At 36.8% G+C, this 12,976-nt stretch overlaps 2 protein-coding genes across 5 annotated transcripts in view; one reads left to right on the top strand and one right to left on the bottom strand.

The window, feature by feature from the left end:
- Positions 1-12,976, bottom strand: part of LOC136027314 (CLOCK-interacting pacemaker-like) — a 52,406-nt gene that overhangs the window by 27,739 nt on the left and 11,691 nt on the right. For 2 of the 3 annotated variants that reach the window (XR_010617575.1, XM_065704437.1), the window contains exon 2: positions 6,739-6,865. The exons of the other annotated variant lie outside the window; for it this stretch is intronic. Coding sequence is in view for 1 of the 2 variants with exons in the window: in XM_065704437.1 (XP_065560509.1) it covers positions 6,739-6,839 (101 nt within the window). In the remaining variant the exon portion in view is untranslated. The remainder of the gene's footprint in view (positions 1-6,738; positions 6,866-12,976) is intronic. 3 annotated transcript variants of the gene reach the window in all.
- Positions 7,888-12,976, top strand: part of LOC136027304 (uncharacterized) — a 61,028-nt gene continuing 55,939 nt past the window's right edge. For both annotated transcript variants that reach the window (XM_065704418.1, XM_065704425.1), the window contains exon 1: positions 7,888-8,116. The gene's annotated coding sequence lies outside the window, so the exon portion shown is untranslated. The remainder of the gene's footprint in view (positions 8,117-12,976) is intronic.

Below are 12,976 nucleotides of genomic sequence, written 5' to 3'. Positions count from 1 at the left end.
GCCAAATCAAGTTTGCATGTGGAGATATTACGCGGGAATTATCTGGGGGTTATTTTCCACGTGTTTTGGTTTCCGGAAAAAAAATTCAGCTGAAGGGGTTATATCCAGAGTGATTGAGAAATCGATTAGAAATTAAAGTCTTTTTACAAATAGAAGTATGATAAGAAGAATTTTTCATGCTGAATCGTCTACAAGACATTTTACTCGGGGGGGGGGGGATTTCAGCGAGGAGGAAAATATCTCGGAGGAATTTGAGGGAGGGATGCACTATAAATTGGATGAAATTCCCCGGGAGGATTTTCCCGTGAGGGAGGGGAGCTAATTTCATGGAGAGTGAGGCAGATTTACCAGTATTATTTGAAAAACGATAAAAAATTAAACAAGTAAAACACGATTTTTAACTGAAAGTAAGGGGCAACATTCAAATTCAAACCGAACAGAAACTATTCCGTAAATAAAGGGTTTCCCCGTCTTGAATTCGGCTATAACGTAAAGAGCAATGTATTGAGGAGAAGGTAAACCCTCATACACGGAATAATTTCCACTCCTCAAAATCGCTCTTTATTTTAAAGTTTGAATTTTATCCGAATTCATTAATAACCACTTCTAAAACACAAGGGTCACTTAAATAGACCATTAAAAAGATTTTTAAGTAATAAATAACAATTAGCATGAAGAGCGATGGGTTTAGGAGGGGGCAACAACTTTTAAGGAACGGAAAGGGCTGAGTACCTACTGAGTCACCTTCTCGGTAGGGGCCCACCTCAGGCCACTCAGCGCGTCCCTGGGCGGCGGATTGGGGAAAGCCTTGCAGATATGCAGGGTATCTCCGGTGGTGATGGAGGCACGGACCAAGGGGGGACCCAGCCCCTGGGGGTATTAAAATATAACTGGGATACCCTCAGCTGGGGGACATAAATTCAGGCGGCGGAGGAAGAAGGCCCCTCTGATGTAGACTGAGCTGGGCCCACCGGCGTGTGGATATGTCCCGTGTCCCGTCAGCTTCAAACCTTCTCCCAACAATGGGTAAAATCATATGGTATGGCAGATTATCATCATGGGAGGATACACTTCAGGAGGACAACTGCGAAAGGGCGGATGATTCAGTGACGAACAACGGCCTCTGAAAGTTGACGGAGAGGAGTCGCTTACCGCCGTCTCCTAACCAGCCTTGAAACCTTTCCTTTTAACAAATGAATTATGGGCTCTATGAATCAAAGCAGAATTACTACCGTGTCCGGGGAAACCGACGAACCTAGCGATTTGATGATGATGATGATGATGACGAATGGAAGTAATATTGAACATACTAACGCGTACGGAGAAGCCGAAGAACATGCTACCGCGTACGGGGGAAACCGACGAACATACTACCGCGTACGGGGAAGCCGACAATCAAAATAGGCCTATGACGACCCCCGGATGGGATGAGGATACCCTGTGACTCATCTCCACTAAAACCGTACTCAACATAGGAACACTCAACACCCGGACTTTAGCCAAACCAGGAAAAATGGATCTACTACTGAGAGAACTAAACCGATACAAGTGGGACTTAGTCGGGCTATCTGAGACACACCTCCCCCGAACCGGTGAAGAAACTATCTCTGGAACCTCCCTCCTACTCTCGGACGCACCGATGGCACTCACAGACAGGGTGTTGGATTCATCCTCTCACCAACTACAAAAAAGGCACTGATCTCCTTCACGCCCGTATCAGAAAGGATAGCAACCATTAGACTAAAAGGATCCGTGTCAAACCTTACCATCATCCAGGCATATGCTCCTGACTCTGCTCGAAGCGATGAAGAATGCGAACAGTTCTACTTTCAACTTCAAAGTGTCACCGACCAAACACCAAAGAAAGATATGCTCATCGTCATGGGCGACTTCAACGCTATCACGGGCAACGATCAGATTGATCGGAGAGATGTAATGGGACCGCACGGCCATGGCCGACTGAACGGAAGAAGTGAAAGGCTAATTAGTTTCTGTAGAAAAAAAGACCTGTATATAACTAACACCGCCTTTAAACACAGACACCACCGTAAGGTCACTTGGAGATCCCCCGACGGATTAACTGAAAGCATGATAGACTATGTGTTGATATCTAAACACTGGAAGTCCTCAATAATGGATACTGTATCCCTTCCTGGTGCAGACTTTAAACTCAATCTAAGACTGAAACGACTCCCTAAGACGACAAGAATCCCTAGATTCCGGACTGAGCTGCTTCGCGACCCCATAAAAAAAGGCGCCTATACCACCAGCCTATCGTCAAAATTCCGAGCTATCCTAGAGAACTTCACTTCCCTCACTACCGTCGAAGAGATTGATCAACTGGCTTAGCATGCAACTTCTGCAGTTTTGGAGACAGCAAATGATGTCCTCGGGAGGAAAACGAAAGACGAAAAGCCGTGGATTATAGAAGAAATAATCCAAATATGTAACCAAAAGCGTCTCTGCAACAACAAAGCTGACCCATGCAGCCGAGACACCTATAAATATCTCAAAAAGAGAATCAAACGGGAAGTCCGAAAGTCCTTACGCAACCATGTTACCGAGAAATGCAAGGAATTCGAAACCCATCTTAGGAACGGAAACAGTCAAAAACTCTTCAAAACAGTTCGTTAACTGTCTAGCAGGAAAGATCCCATTTCCAAAGCAATCCTAGACAAACAAAACAATCCCATCAACGACGTAAAATGAAACTCGAACGATGGAAGGATTATTTTGAAGATAAATTATATCCGCAGATCATTGCCGATCCCAGCATCTTAAACTCCTTCCCCATTGATGATCGAGAACCTCCACCACCACTCTTAAAATCAGAAACTGAGGCAGCGATAAGATCCCTGAAACGAGGGAAGGCCCCAGGACCGGACGGCTGCTGAACTAATTAACATTGACTCAGAGGACGTCGTCGAATTGTACCACAAAGTTGTGTCAGCCGCATGGTCAACGGGCCACGTCCCACAGCTATGGTGTAAGGCAGCAGTGGTCCAATCCACAAAAAAGGCTCAAGAAGAGAGTGTGAGAACTACCGCCCGAACAGCTTGACCAGTCATCAAACTAGAATACTGACCAAAATTCTCCTATGTAGAATCCAAGTAATTACAGCCTCCATTCTGGGTGAATACCAAGCTGGCTTCCGACCTGGACGATCGACCATTGACCAAATCTTCACCGTTTGTCAGCTCATAGAACGCTTTGTCGAGTTCAACAGAGACCTATATCATCTCTTTATTGACTTTCGACAAACCTTCTATTTAATCTGGAGGAAAGGTCTGTGGCATATCCTAAGACATTACGGTATCCCCGACCAAATCTTCACGATTATTGAGAATATATACAGCCAATCCAGAAGCCGGATACTCACCACTGATGGACACTCTGATGAATTATCAACATCCTCGGGAGTTTTACAAGGATGTATTCTGTCGCCCCACCTGTTCAACCTGTTTCTTCACGCCATACTGTCACTGATACCAGACGAACATGGAGCCAAAATAGGTGAAGTCCTAGTAAACAAGCTCGCCTATGCTGACGACATCGACTAGCTCTCTACAACGGCCGCTGATCTCCAAAGACAAGCAGACTGTCTCAACGAAGCCACAAAACCTTTTGGCATGCAATTAACGCCAAAAAAACGAAAGTTATGGTCACGTCACGCTAAAAACAAGCAGCTACTCCCTCCATAATGATTGACGGCCAGCCAGTTGAAACGGTCGACCAATTCGTGTACCTGGACAGTCTCCTTACAGCGGACAGTTGTCATACCTCCGACATCAAACGCCGCCTAGCTCTTGCTAGCTCCAGTTTTAAAAGGCTCACAAATATCTGGAAATGCCGAAACCTGTCGAACCAGCTGAAAGTTCAACTTTTCAACAGCCTGATTGTGCCAATTGCTATATATGGTTGTGAGACGTGGACCCTGAAGATCGAAAATGAGCGCAACCTACTTGCATTCGAGATGAGATGTCTCCGTCGCATCGCAAGAATCACTTACACTGAACATGTGACCAATGAGGAGGTGCAAAGACGGCTGAAGTCCCCCGACACAATCCTAAATAAAATCAAACGACAACAACTGCGATGGCTCGGGAATGTCAAGAGAATGGACCACGACCGTCTACCAAAAATCTCCCTCGAAGTAACCATAGACGGATCTCGACCACGAGGAAGACCTCGCAATAGGTGGATTGAAAACTTTGACCGAAAGCACATCGTTGAGTTGACTCGAACTGCACATGATAGAACAACGTACCGAGCCCTAGTTCATGCCCTGTCAAAAGAAGTGGCCCCAAAACGTCCCGCGAGGATGGACGGGACTTAAGTAAGTAAGTAAAGGGCTATAAGTTGTTGAATTTGCCCATATTGTTTACAAGTTGCATTAATAGCATTAAGCATAATTACTTTGAGTAAAATTAGTATAAGTACATTAAGTACTAAGAAACGATTTAGCGTGAAGAGCGAGGTTTTTATGAGTGGGCAATAGCCTACATATACCAGGAAGACCTATAAATCATGGACTTGGCAGATATTGTTTGCGTTTAGTATCAAACACTTCATGGTAACGAACTGTAAGTAAGGAGCGACCCGGTTCAATAGTAACCAAAACTCTAAAAAACGGAATTTTGATACCGATAGATACGTCAAAAGAATTAGATTTCTTTATGCTGATTTTAAATATACAAATTTCATCAAGTTTAGTCTTACCCATCAAAAGCTACGAGCATGTGAAAATTTGCCTTATTTTCCAAAGAAGGGGAAACACCCCCTAAAAGTCGTAGTATCGTCATGAAAATCACACCACCAAATTTATCAATAAATAAATAAATTTTATCAAATTAATCAGAGTATCAGAGAACATTACTGAAGAGGTTTCAAGCTCCTATCTGCAACAATGGGGAATCTTGTATTTTTTGCCAGATGAAAGATTACTGATGCATATTTATTTGTTTATTTATTTTTCTCAGGGGTGACCGTATTGACCCTTTGGTCCTAGAAATTCGCAAGAGGGCTTATTTAAACTGAAATTAAAAGTTTTAGGCCCCCTCTGGCCCTCATTATTTCCCAAAGTGATCGGACCATAATTTTGAGATAGCCATTTTTTTCGGCATAGTTGAAAAATCTAATAACTATGTCTTTGAGGACGACTTAGCCCCCAGAGTCCCCAGCAGAAGTGCTGCAACTTACGAGCTTTGCCCATCGTTTACATATAGTATTGGTGACTGGGAAACATACACATGTTTTGAAGGAGATTTTTTCTAGTGGGTCTGGGGGATGGGGTTACGTGGAAGGATCTTTCTATGGAGAAATCTTTCATGGGAAAGAAAATTATCATGATGGTGGCGCTGGATTTTCCAGGTCTATTTAAAACACAATTTGAATTTAAATATGAAAAGACAATTTTTTTCAACTGAAAGTAAGGAGCAGCAATAAACTTTAAAACGAACAGAAATCATTACACATATGAGGAGGTTAGTCCTTTCCTCAATACTTAGGTCTTTACACTAAAGTATTTTTAGCAATTTCAAAAGAGCTATTTATTCTAATTAAACGGGCTTTTTGAGTCGGGGATCATTCTTAAAGAATTGGAAAAACATTTGAACTTTAGCGTAAATAGCAAGGAATTGACGAGGGAGAGAACCCCTCATATAGGTAATATAATTAAATATAGAAGTCCGTCACGTAAGTTAATTCGTAAGTTATGTATATTTATCACTAACAAGAACGTTCATAAATAAAATTAAAAGTTCTAGTGCCCTTTTTAGAAACCAAAAAATTGGAGGGCAGCTGGGCCCCCTCCCTTGTCCCTTTTTCTTAAAATCGTCCGATCAAAATCTTGAGAAAGACATTTAGCCAAAAAATTAAAATCAATGTGCAAATTTCGTTTTGATTATTCATGTACGGTGAGCCAAAATCAAAACCTGCATTAATTCAAAAACGTTCAAAAAATAAACAAAAAAAAATTTTTTTAACTAAAAATAAGGAGCGATATTAAAAATTAAAACGAAAAGACATTATTCCGTATGTAAAAGGGACTGTCCCCTCCTCAACGCCCCCCTTTTTACACTAAAGTTTTTAATTTATTAAAACGAGAAGTTGTGAGAAAGAGCCAAACTTTGCGTAAAGAGCGAGGCGCTGAGGAGGGGACAGCCTCCTCAACGCCTGTTTAAAAATAATTTCTGTTCGTTTTAAGTTTCAATGTCAGTCCTTACTTTCAGTTTAAAAAAGCTTATTTTCTTATTTGATGCAATTAAAGACTGATTTTATGTTTTGAAACTTTGAATGCTTTCAGTGAAGCAATGCTAAAAATTAAGGTTACATGGATGTGGAGTGAAGGATAATGCCCTTCTCAGCTTTGATGTTTCGAATCCGGCATTTTCCATTAAAAAAACTGTTGATTCCACAATATAAGGAGAGGAGTCGACTTCGCAGGCCATTCCTCATTCCCTTCAGTTACACTACTTTTTAGCTCAAGCCTCCGTAAACTGCTCCTCCCTTTGCTTAGACAGTTTTAGACAGGTTTTTAGACAGGTTGCTCATTCCCTTCAGTTACTCTACTTTTTAGTTCTATTTTTAGCTTGTGAAGTGAAGGATAATGTCCTTCTCAGCTTTGATTTTTTGAATCCGGCATTTTCCATAAAAAAAACTGTTGATTCCACAATATAAGGAGAAGAGTCGACTTTGCAGGCCATCCCTCATTCAGTTACTCTACTTTTTAGCTCAAACCTCTGTAAACTGCTCCTCCCTTTGCTTAGACAGGCTTTGACCGTGCTTGGAACTTCGTCTCTCGTGCAACTTCTGTTTCCTCCTTCTTTTGCTCGTATCATAGCGCAATAGGAATGTCCAACAAGTACTGCAATAAAAACAATTTTGATTTCTATGAACAATCTCTAGTTCGGTCGATAATGGAAATTTTGGACGAAGGAAATGAAACTTTTTTTGTAAACTGAATGACGACCTTCGGAAGCATCGGGGTTGAATATTGTCCTATTGATTAAAATTCTCCCATGATTTCGAAAATTCAACCCAACCCTTTGCGGAAATTAATCCCTTTTTCTATTTAAAGTTATGTAATGACCTATCTTTCGAAACTCACCAAAACTATATCCAACCCGGTGGCAGAAAAATTCAGCTAATTCTATAAGTAATTAGTGCTTATATAAGTCCTAACCAATAAATTAAATTTAAAATGGTTGTAATTTCTAAATATTTCTTGCTTCCCTGGTGAGGAGGCATCGAAGCCTGCTGAAAAAATCACGGAAAATCACGAATATCAAATATTTTCTGGGTAGACGGGAACAGGGTTATCTCTTGTAGTACATATGAATTCTAACACAATCCCATTAAAATTATCTGGAAAGTCGAGCTTAAGAATCGGAAATATTTTAAATTAAGTTTCTATTCTAAAATTGAAGCAAGGGAGGGATGTACTCTTAAAATAAACACCTTATATATATATATATATATATATATATATATATATATATATATATATATATATATATATATATATATATATATATATATATATATATATATATATACATACATAAATATATATATATATATATATATATATATATATATATATATATATATATATATATATATATATATATATATATATATATATATATATATTTATATATATATTATATATATATATATATATATATATATATATATATATATATATATATATATATATATATATATATATATATATATATATATTGAATTAACCGGTAAAATATGATAGACAAACGTAAATTAGTGATTTCCTGTACACAGACTTAGTTTTCTGCTTTTATGCGCACAATATTCCCTCCTTGAGCCAAAAGATGACTCTCATGTTAACCAAAAGTTTCCAGGGAATCGAGCGCAGGGAATATTGATTTTTGTTAGCACTCTCTAGTTCTATCTATTTGCGTTATGAAGGCGAAGGCTTAGAAAATTGACAAGATTATGGTGAAAGTTTATCTCTGAGTTCTGTGGATTTTAATGATTCCTTGTGTGATCTTTTGTGTTGTGGATATATTTGTTGGATAGAATGAATATTTACTTTTTAATGGATATTTATCTCTAAAGAATTGGAAAACAATGGGTAAGTATTTTTTCATGTTAGAAGATTGTCATATAAATCATGTTTGCAGCACCTGAAGTGCTTCAGGATAGTTGAATAGCGACTTCAAATTGGCATTTAAAAGATCCGGGCAGATTAATTCACCAGTTACTTGTCTTTAAAACAATCGAGGGGCAAAATTCGTAAATTATCTTTTGCATACACCAAAAACAAGAAGAATAATAGGAAATTTCTCAAGACAGTTCCCTGTTGTTCTTCTTGTTTTTGGTCTTTGTGATAGAAAGGCAGCGTGGTCTTCGTTGCTATTTATGTCTTTTGCATATTGTAAATCACTTTAAACATGAAAAATTTTATATTTCAGACAGGTACATAACCATGGTCATATTGACAGCTGCGCCCCTGTAAATGTTGAGATTCTTATTATTGGGTTTTTGAGATTTTTGATTTGTATATTGATTTGAAACGAGTTATACACAGCCACATACCATATTATTACAGCTTAGGTCTACATTAGACAGGACGCGTGATCGGTGGCCCTGCAATTGTGTCTTAGATGGTCTTCAATTTAGTTCAGAAGGGAGGCTCTAATCGCGGGGAAAGTTTTTTTTTTAAGCAGTTATCGCATACCAAGATCATTATAACAAAAGAACACTTATCTTTCATTGTTGTAAATATTCAAGGGGGGGGGTATGCCCAAAGCGCATATCATAGTTATTATATTATAATATTTATAATATGTAATATTATAATAATATTTTTCTGCAAGAAGCCATATTTATAAATTGAAATGGAATTAAATTATTAGAAAAATAAGAAATGTGTTTAAGTGACGGTGTTGCCAGACAGCACCAGCCAAATGAATCTTTGGATTCGCCTTGAAAGGAGTTTTTCTCAAGTTCTCGGTGCTACGAGCCTTAATACTGCTTTGTACCCATGGTTTATGGGATCAGTCCTCTGGAATTGTCTTTAGTTCTGAATCCCAAGCCTCAAGATACTTGAAGCATCTATTTAGGCTGAACAAAGGCTTTTTTGTCAGGTATCCTATATTATCAGGCCGATAGCTGACGAAAGGACGCATAATAACTTTTTAATTATTATGTATCTCGAATCTAAGGCTCTGTTAACTTGAGCTTTTATGGACAATCTGGAAAGCAAATCAATCCATAAAACACCAAGAAAATGTGTTTTTCTTTCACACAGCATAAAAAACAGGTTTCTGATTTACTAATTGCTAACAAGTTCTGCCGGTAAAACGCTAAATGCAAACGGATCTCGAAAATTTAAACTCTATACCGTTTCAGAAATTCTTTCTCTCCGGCAACCCAAACCTCTCAAGCCTAGATAATTCGACACTAAAATAGGCTTTAAATTTTGTCTGGCCACACGCTTTTAGCCCAGCTATGACAGTAAAAGAAACAATTTAATCAGCTTAATATGTTTATATAAGTAAAAGTTTCATATCATTTTGGTTACCCTTTATATTCAACATACTTATTCTTAAAGCCAGGAAACATTCTTTTGGGAAAATGTCAAGTAGAGGCTTCAAAGAGTCACTCTTGCCAAAAATAATCGGACATGAGCCGGCATTTCCGGTTTTTTTCTGTTGGTGTTTACGATAATTTTCCCTACTGAAGGACTTTTTTTAATTATAATAATTTCAATTGATAACTAGTAAAAACTCCATTTTTGGGAAATTATAAGAAAAAAATATTCTCCTTTATAAATATAAAATTTATTTTGACCATTCACAAATAATTTTCGCCACTGAGCCCCTTTTCACCTCTTACAATCCTTTTCTTGGTGCCATCCCCGCACTACTTTCTAATTTTTGACGCGCTTAGATTTAAAGCCAAAAGAAGTTCCTTGGAAGAATGACAAGTTCAAGCTTTAAAACGAAAGCGAATCTTACCAAAAATAACTCCGTTATAAGCCGACATTACAAGTTGTTTCTGTTAGTGTTGGTGATTATTTCCCATGTTGAAGTATCTTTGTTTATGATAACAATTATATTTAGTAATTAATTAATACTCAGTTTTTGGAAGTCATAAAAAAAATATTCTCCTAGAGAATATTTCCTTTACGTAAATGGCGCTATCCGTTTCATTTTTGTTTTTATTATTTATTATTATACCTCTATATGTTGTGATTCATTGCAGTTTGATAAAACTTTCTTAATGAACTCTCCTTGTTTTTTGCATTTTTTGTATATATATATATATATATATATATATATATATATATATATATATATATATATATATATATATATATATATATATATATATATATATATATATATTTATACACATTATCATTTTTTCTCTCCATTTTTATGAAGCGAATTCTTTACAAGTTAAGAGTTTAAACGTATAATGTAATGTGATCTTTTTATAATGCCCCTCCTACAAGTCATGGAGCCTTTTCAGGGATTTGTAAATTGTTCTGTAATTATTTTACTGTTACATGGAAAATAACATGTTACATGTTACATGGACCTATCTATCTATCTTTAAAAAAAGGAAACTGATTTTTCACGTTCCACTGATAGCTTTCGTCACTGAATCCTTTTTTCGCCTCCTACAATCCCTTTCTTGGTGCTTCTCCTCCCAATCCTCCAATTTTCGACATTCTTACATTTAAATCGAAAAAGCCGTCTTCTAGGAAAGTGACAAGTTCGAGCTTTAAACCGAGAGCTAATCTTGCCAAAAATAACTCCGTTACAGGCCGGCATTACAATTTGTTTCTGTTAGCACTTGCAGTAATCTCCCGGTTGAAAGATTTCTTTGAATAATAGCTTTTTTTTTCTCTGTAATGAAATTTTTTGCTTCGGATGTTTTAATTGTCAAACGGATTTACTTGTTAAAACAAACAAACGAGAAAATTGATAACACAGATAAATTATTGATTTTACCTTCGATGTTCCCAAGGCCATATCCAGGGAGGTGGGTTACTGGGTTTGAACCCCCCCCCCAAAAAAAAAGGAAAAAAAGCGTAAACGTAACAAACACAAATGCAATAGACATAACTCGTAAGAATTATACCAAAAATGCACATAAAACAAACGCTGATGCATTTTTTAAATTGTTTGTGGATAACGTCCCCCGGAAAAATATCCTCCCTCCCACCTCGAAAAAAAAATCCTGGATACAACCTTGAATATCCCCGTTGTTGGATGGAAAAAAGATTTCGAATTATTTTCCTTATCTGCTTAGCTATTTCAGTACATCTGAATATTTGATATTGGCACACTTTATTTTTCCCTCAGATTGTCTTTTGTCACTTTAGGGAATTAATCATTATTTTGGAAAATATTCTCAATAAAAAGAAAAACAAGGGTAAGACCAATGCTATCAGAAGATGACAGATGATTTAGACTTTCGGTTACGGCTCCTTTCAAGTACAAACGAGGGAGAGGTGGTGGCTTACCCCGTCATAACAATAAAAACAAAGGTAAAAAAAAGAAAATCTAAGTCAAGGGTGCCATCCCTGGTGATTTATCATTAGTTCTAGTGATTTCACATTTTGCCTTAACAAACAAAAATCACTAGATTCTTTCATAAGTCACTAGATTATTGAAGAAAATCACTAAATCAACAAAAAAAATCACTAAAATGTAGCGACCTTTTGTCACTAGGTGACAACCTTGAATATAGATTGCCTAAAGATCGTTACGGTGAAAATTAAATTTTACTAAGAGAGAGAGAGAAACTATTTAGAGACTTTAAGCAAAAAAAATGGTACCAAAACCTAATAAATAAAAAAAAGAAATATAAATATTACTAACTAATAAATCTTGGAGACAGTTCCCTCAAGAGCTTGAAAAAAAAACAGTAATAAGTAAAGTCGCTTCATATAATTAATTAAAAGAATAATAATTATTTGAAACAATAATAAATAAATAAAAACTCAAAAAAGTAATATTGGAATAACCTTATTGTAAATAATAAAATTCGTTATTATATATTTCTTGATATTGTGGTGGTCTCTGTGACAAAGTTTCATTTTAGTTTTGTCTTCCATTGATTTGTCTCCTCTTCCTCCATGGATATGCTTTACTTTTTAGGTAAAAAGTCCTTTTTTTACGTTAATTATGTGTTTTACTAAAGAAATTCCCCCTTCCTACAACCGTTATGTGAAAGGCCAGGAAAAGTTTTCCGTTAAAAAATGTTGGAAAAATGTAACAAGACCTTTAAGGTAATGAGATCAAGGTCCCATCCAGGAGGAAACGGGTTTCAATCCCCCTGAAATTTTTGTCATACTCGAAAAAAGGTACCAAACATGCATAAAAACAAATTTTTGATTCTTTTTTTTTAAGTTTGTAATGTAGCACCTTCTTCCCCCCAAAAGAAGCACAGGCCCCGGAAAAAAATTCCAGATTCACGCTTGAATAGGACCATTGTAAACTGTTGAAGAACCTGATTGTTATTAGTCTTAAATTTTTGGCAAATAGAGCATAACGAATTTAAGCCTTTGAATGAAAGTTAAATATAAAAAAAAGGTTTTTTTTTAACTGAAAAGTAACGAGTGACATCAAAACTTAAAACGATCAGAAATTATTCCGTATACGAAGAGGCTGTCCCCTCCTCAACACCCCGGTCTTTACACTAAAGTTTGACTCTTTATCACAACTCTAGTTTTCAAAACAATAAAAACCTTATCATTTAGAGGTATGGATCATTTGTTCCAGTTTGGGACATTTGGTTCAATTTCCAAAATCTTCACTGTGTGCAAGAAGACTGGTCAAAAATATCGAGACAGAGAGGTAACAGAAATGTGGTTAGTGGACCACATTCACCACCCTTAATGATAATATAAAGAATATGATAATATAAACGAGTGATATAAAGAATATAATATAAAAATATTATATTCTTAGATAAA

This window comes from Artemia franciscana, chromosome 1 (assembly GCF_032884065.1).
Source record: "Artemia franciscana chromosome 1, ASM3288406v1, whole genome shotgun sequence".
NCBI classification, from domain to species: Eukaryota; Metazoa; Arthropoda; class Branchiopoda; order Anostraca; family Artemiidae; genus Artemia; species Artemia franciscana.
Note: the sequence above shows the minus strand (reverse complement) of the source record. Positions and strands in the feature narration are given on the sequence as shown.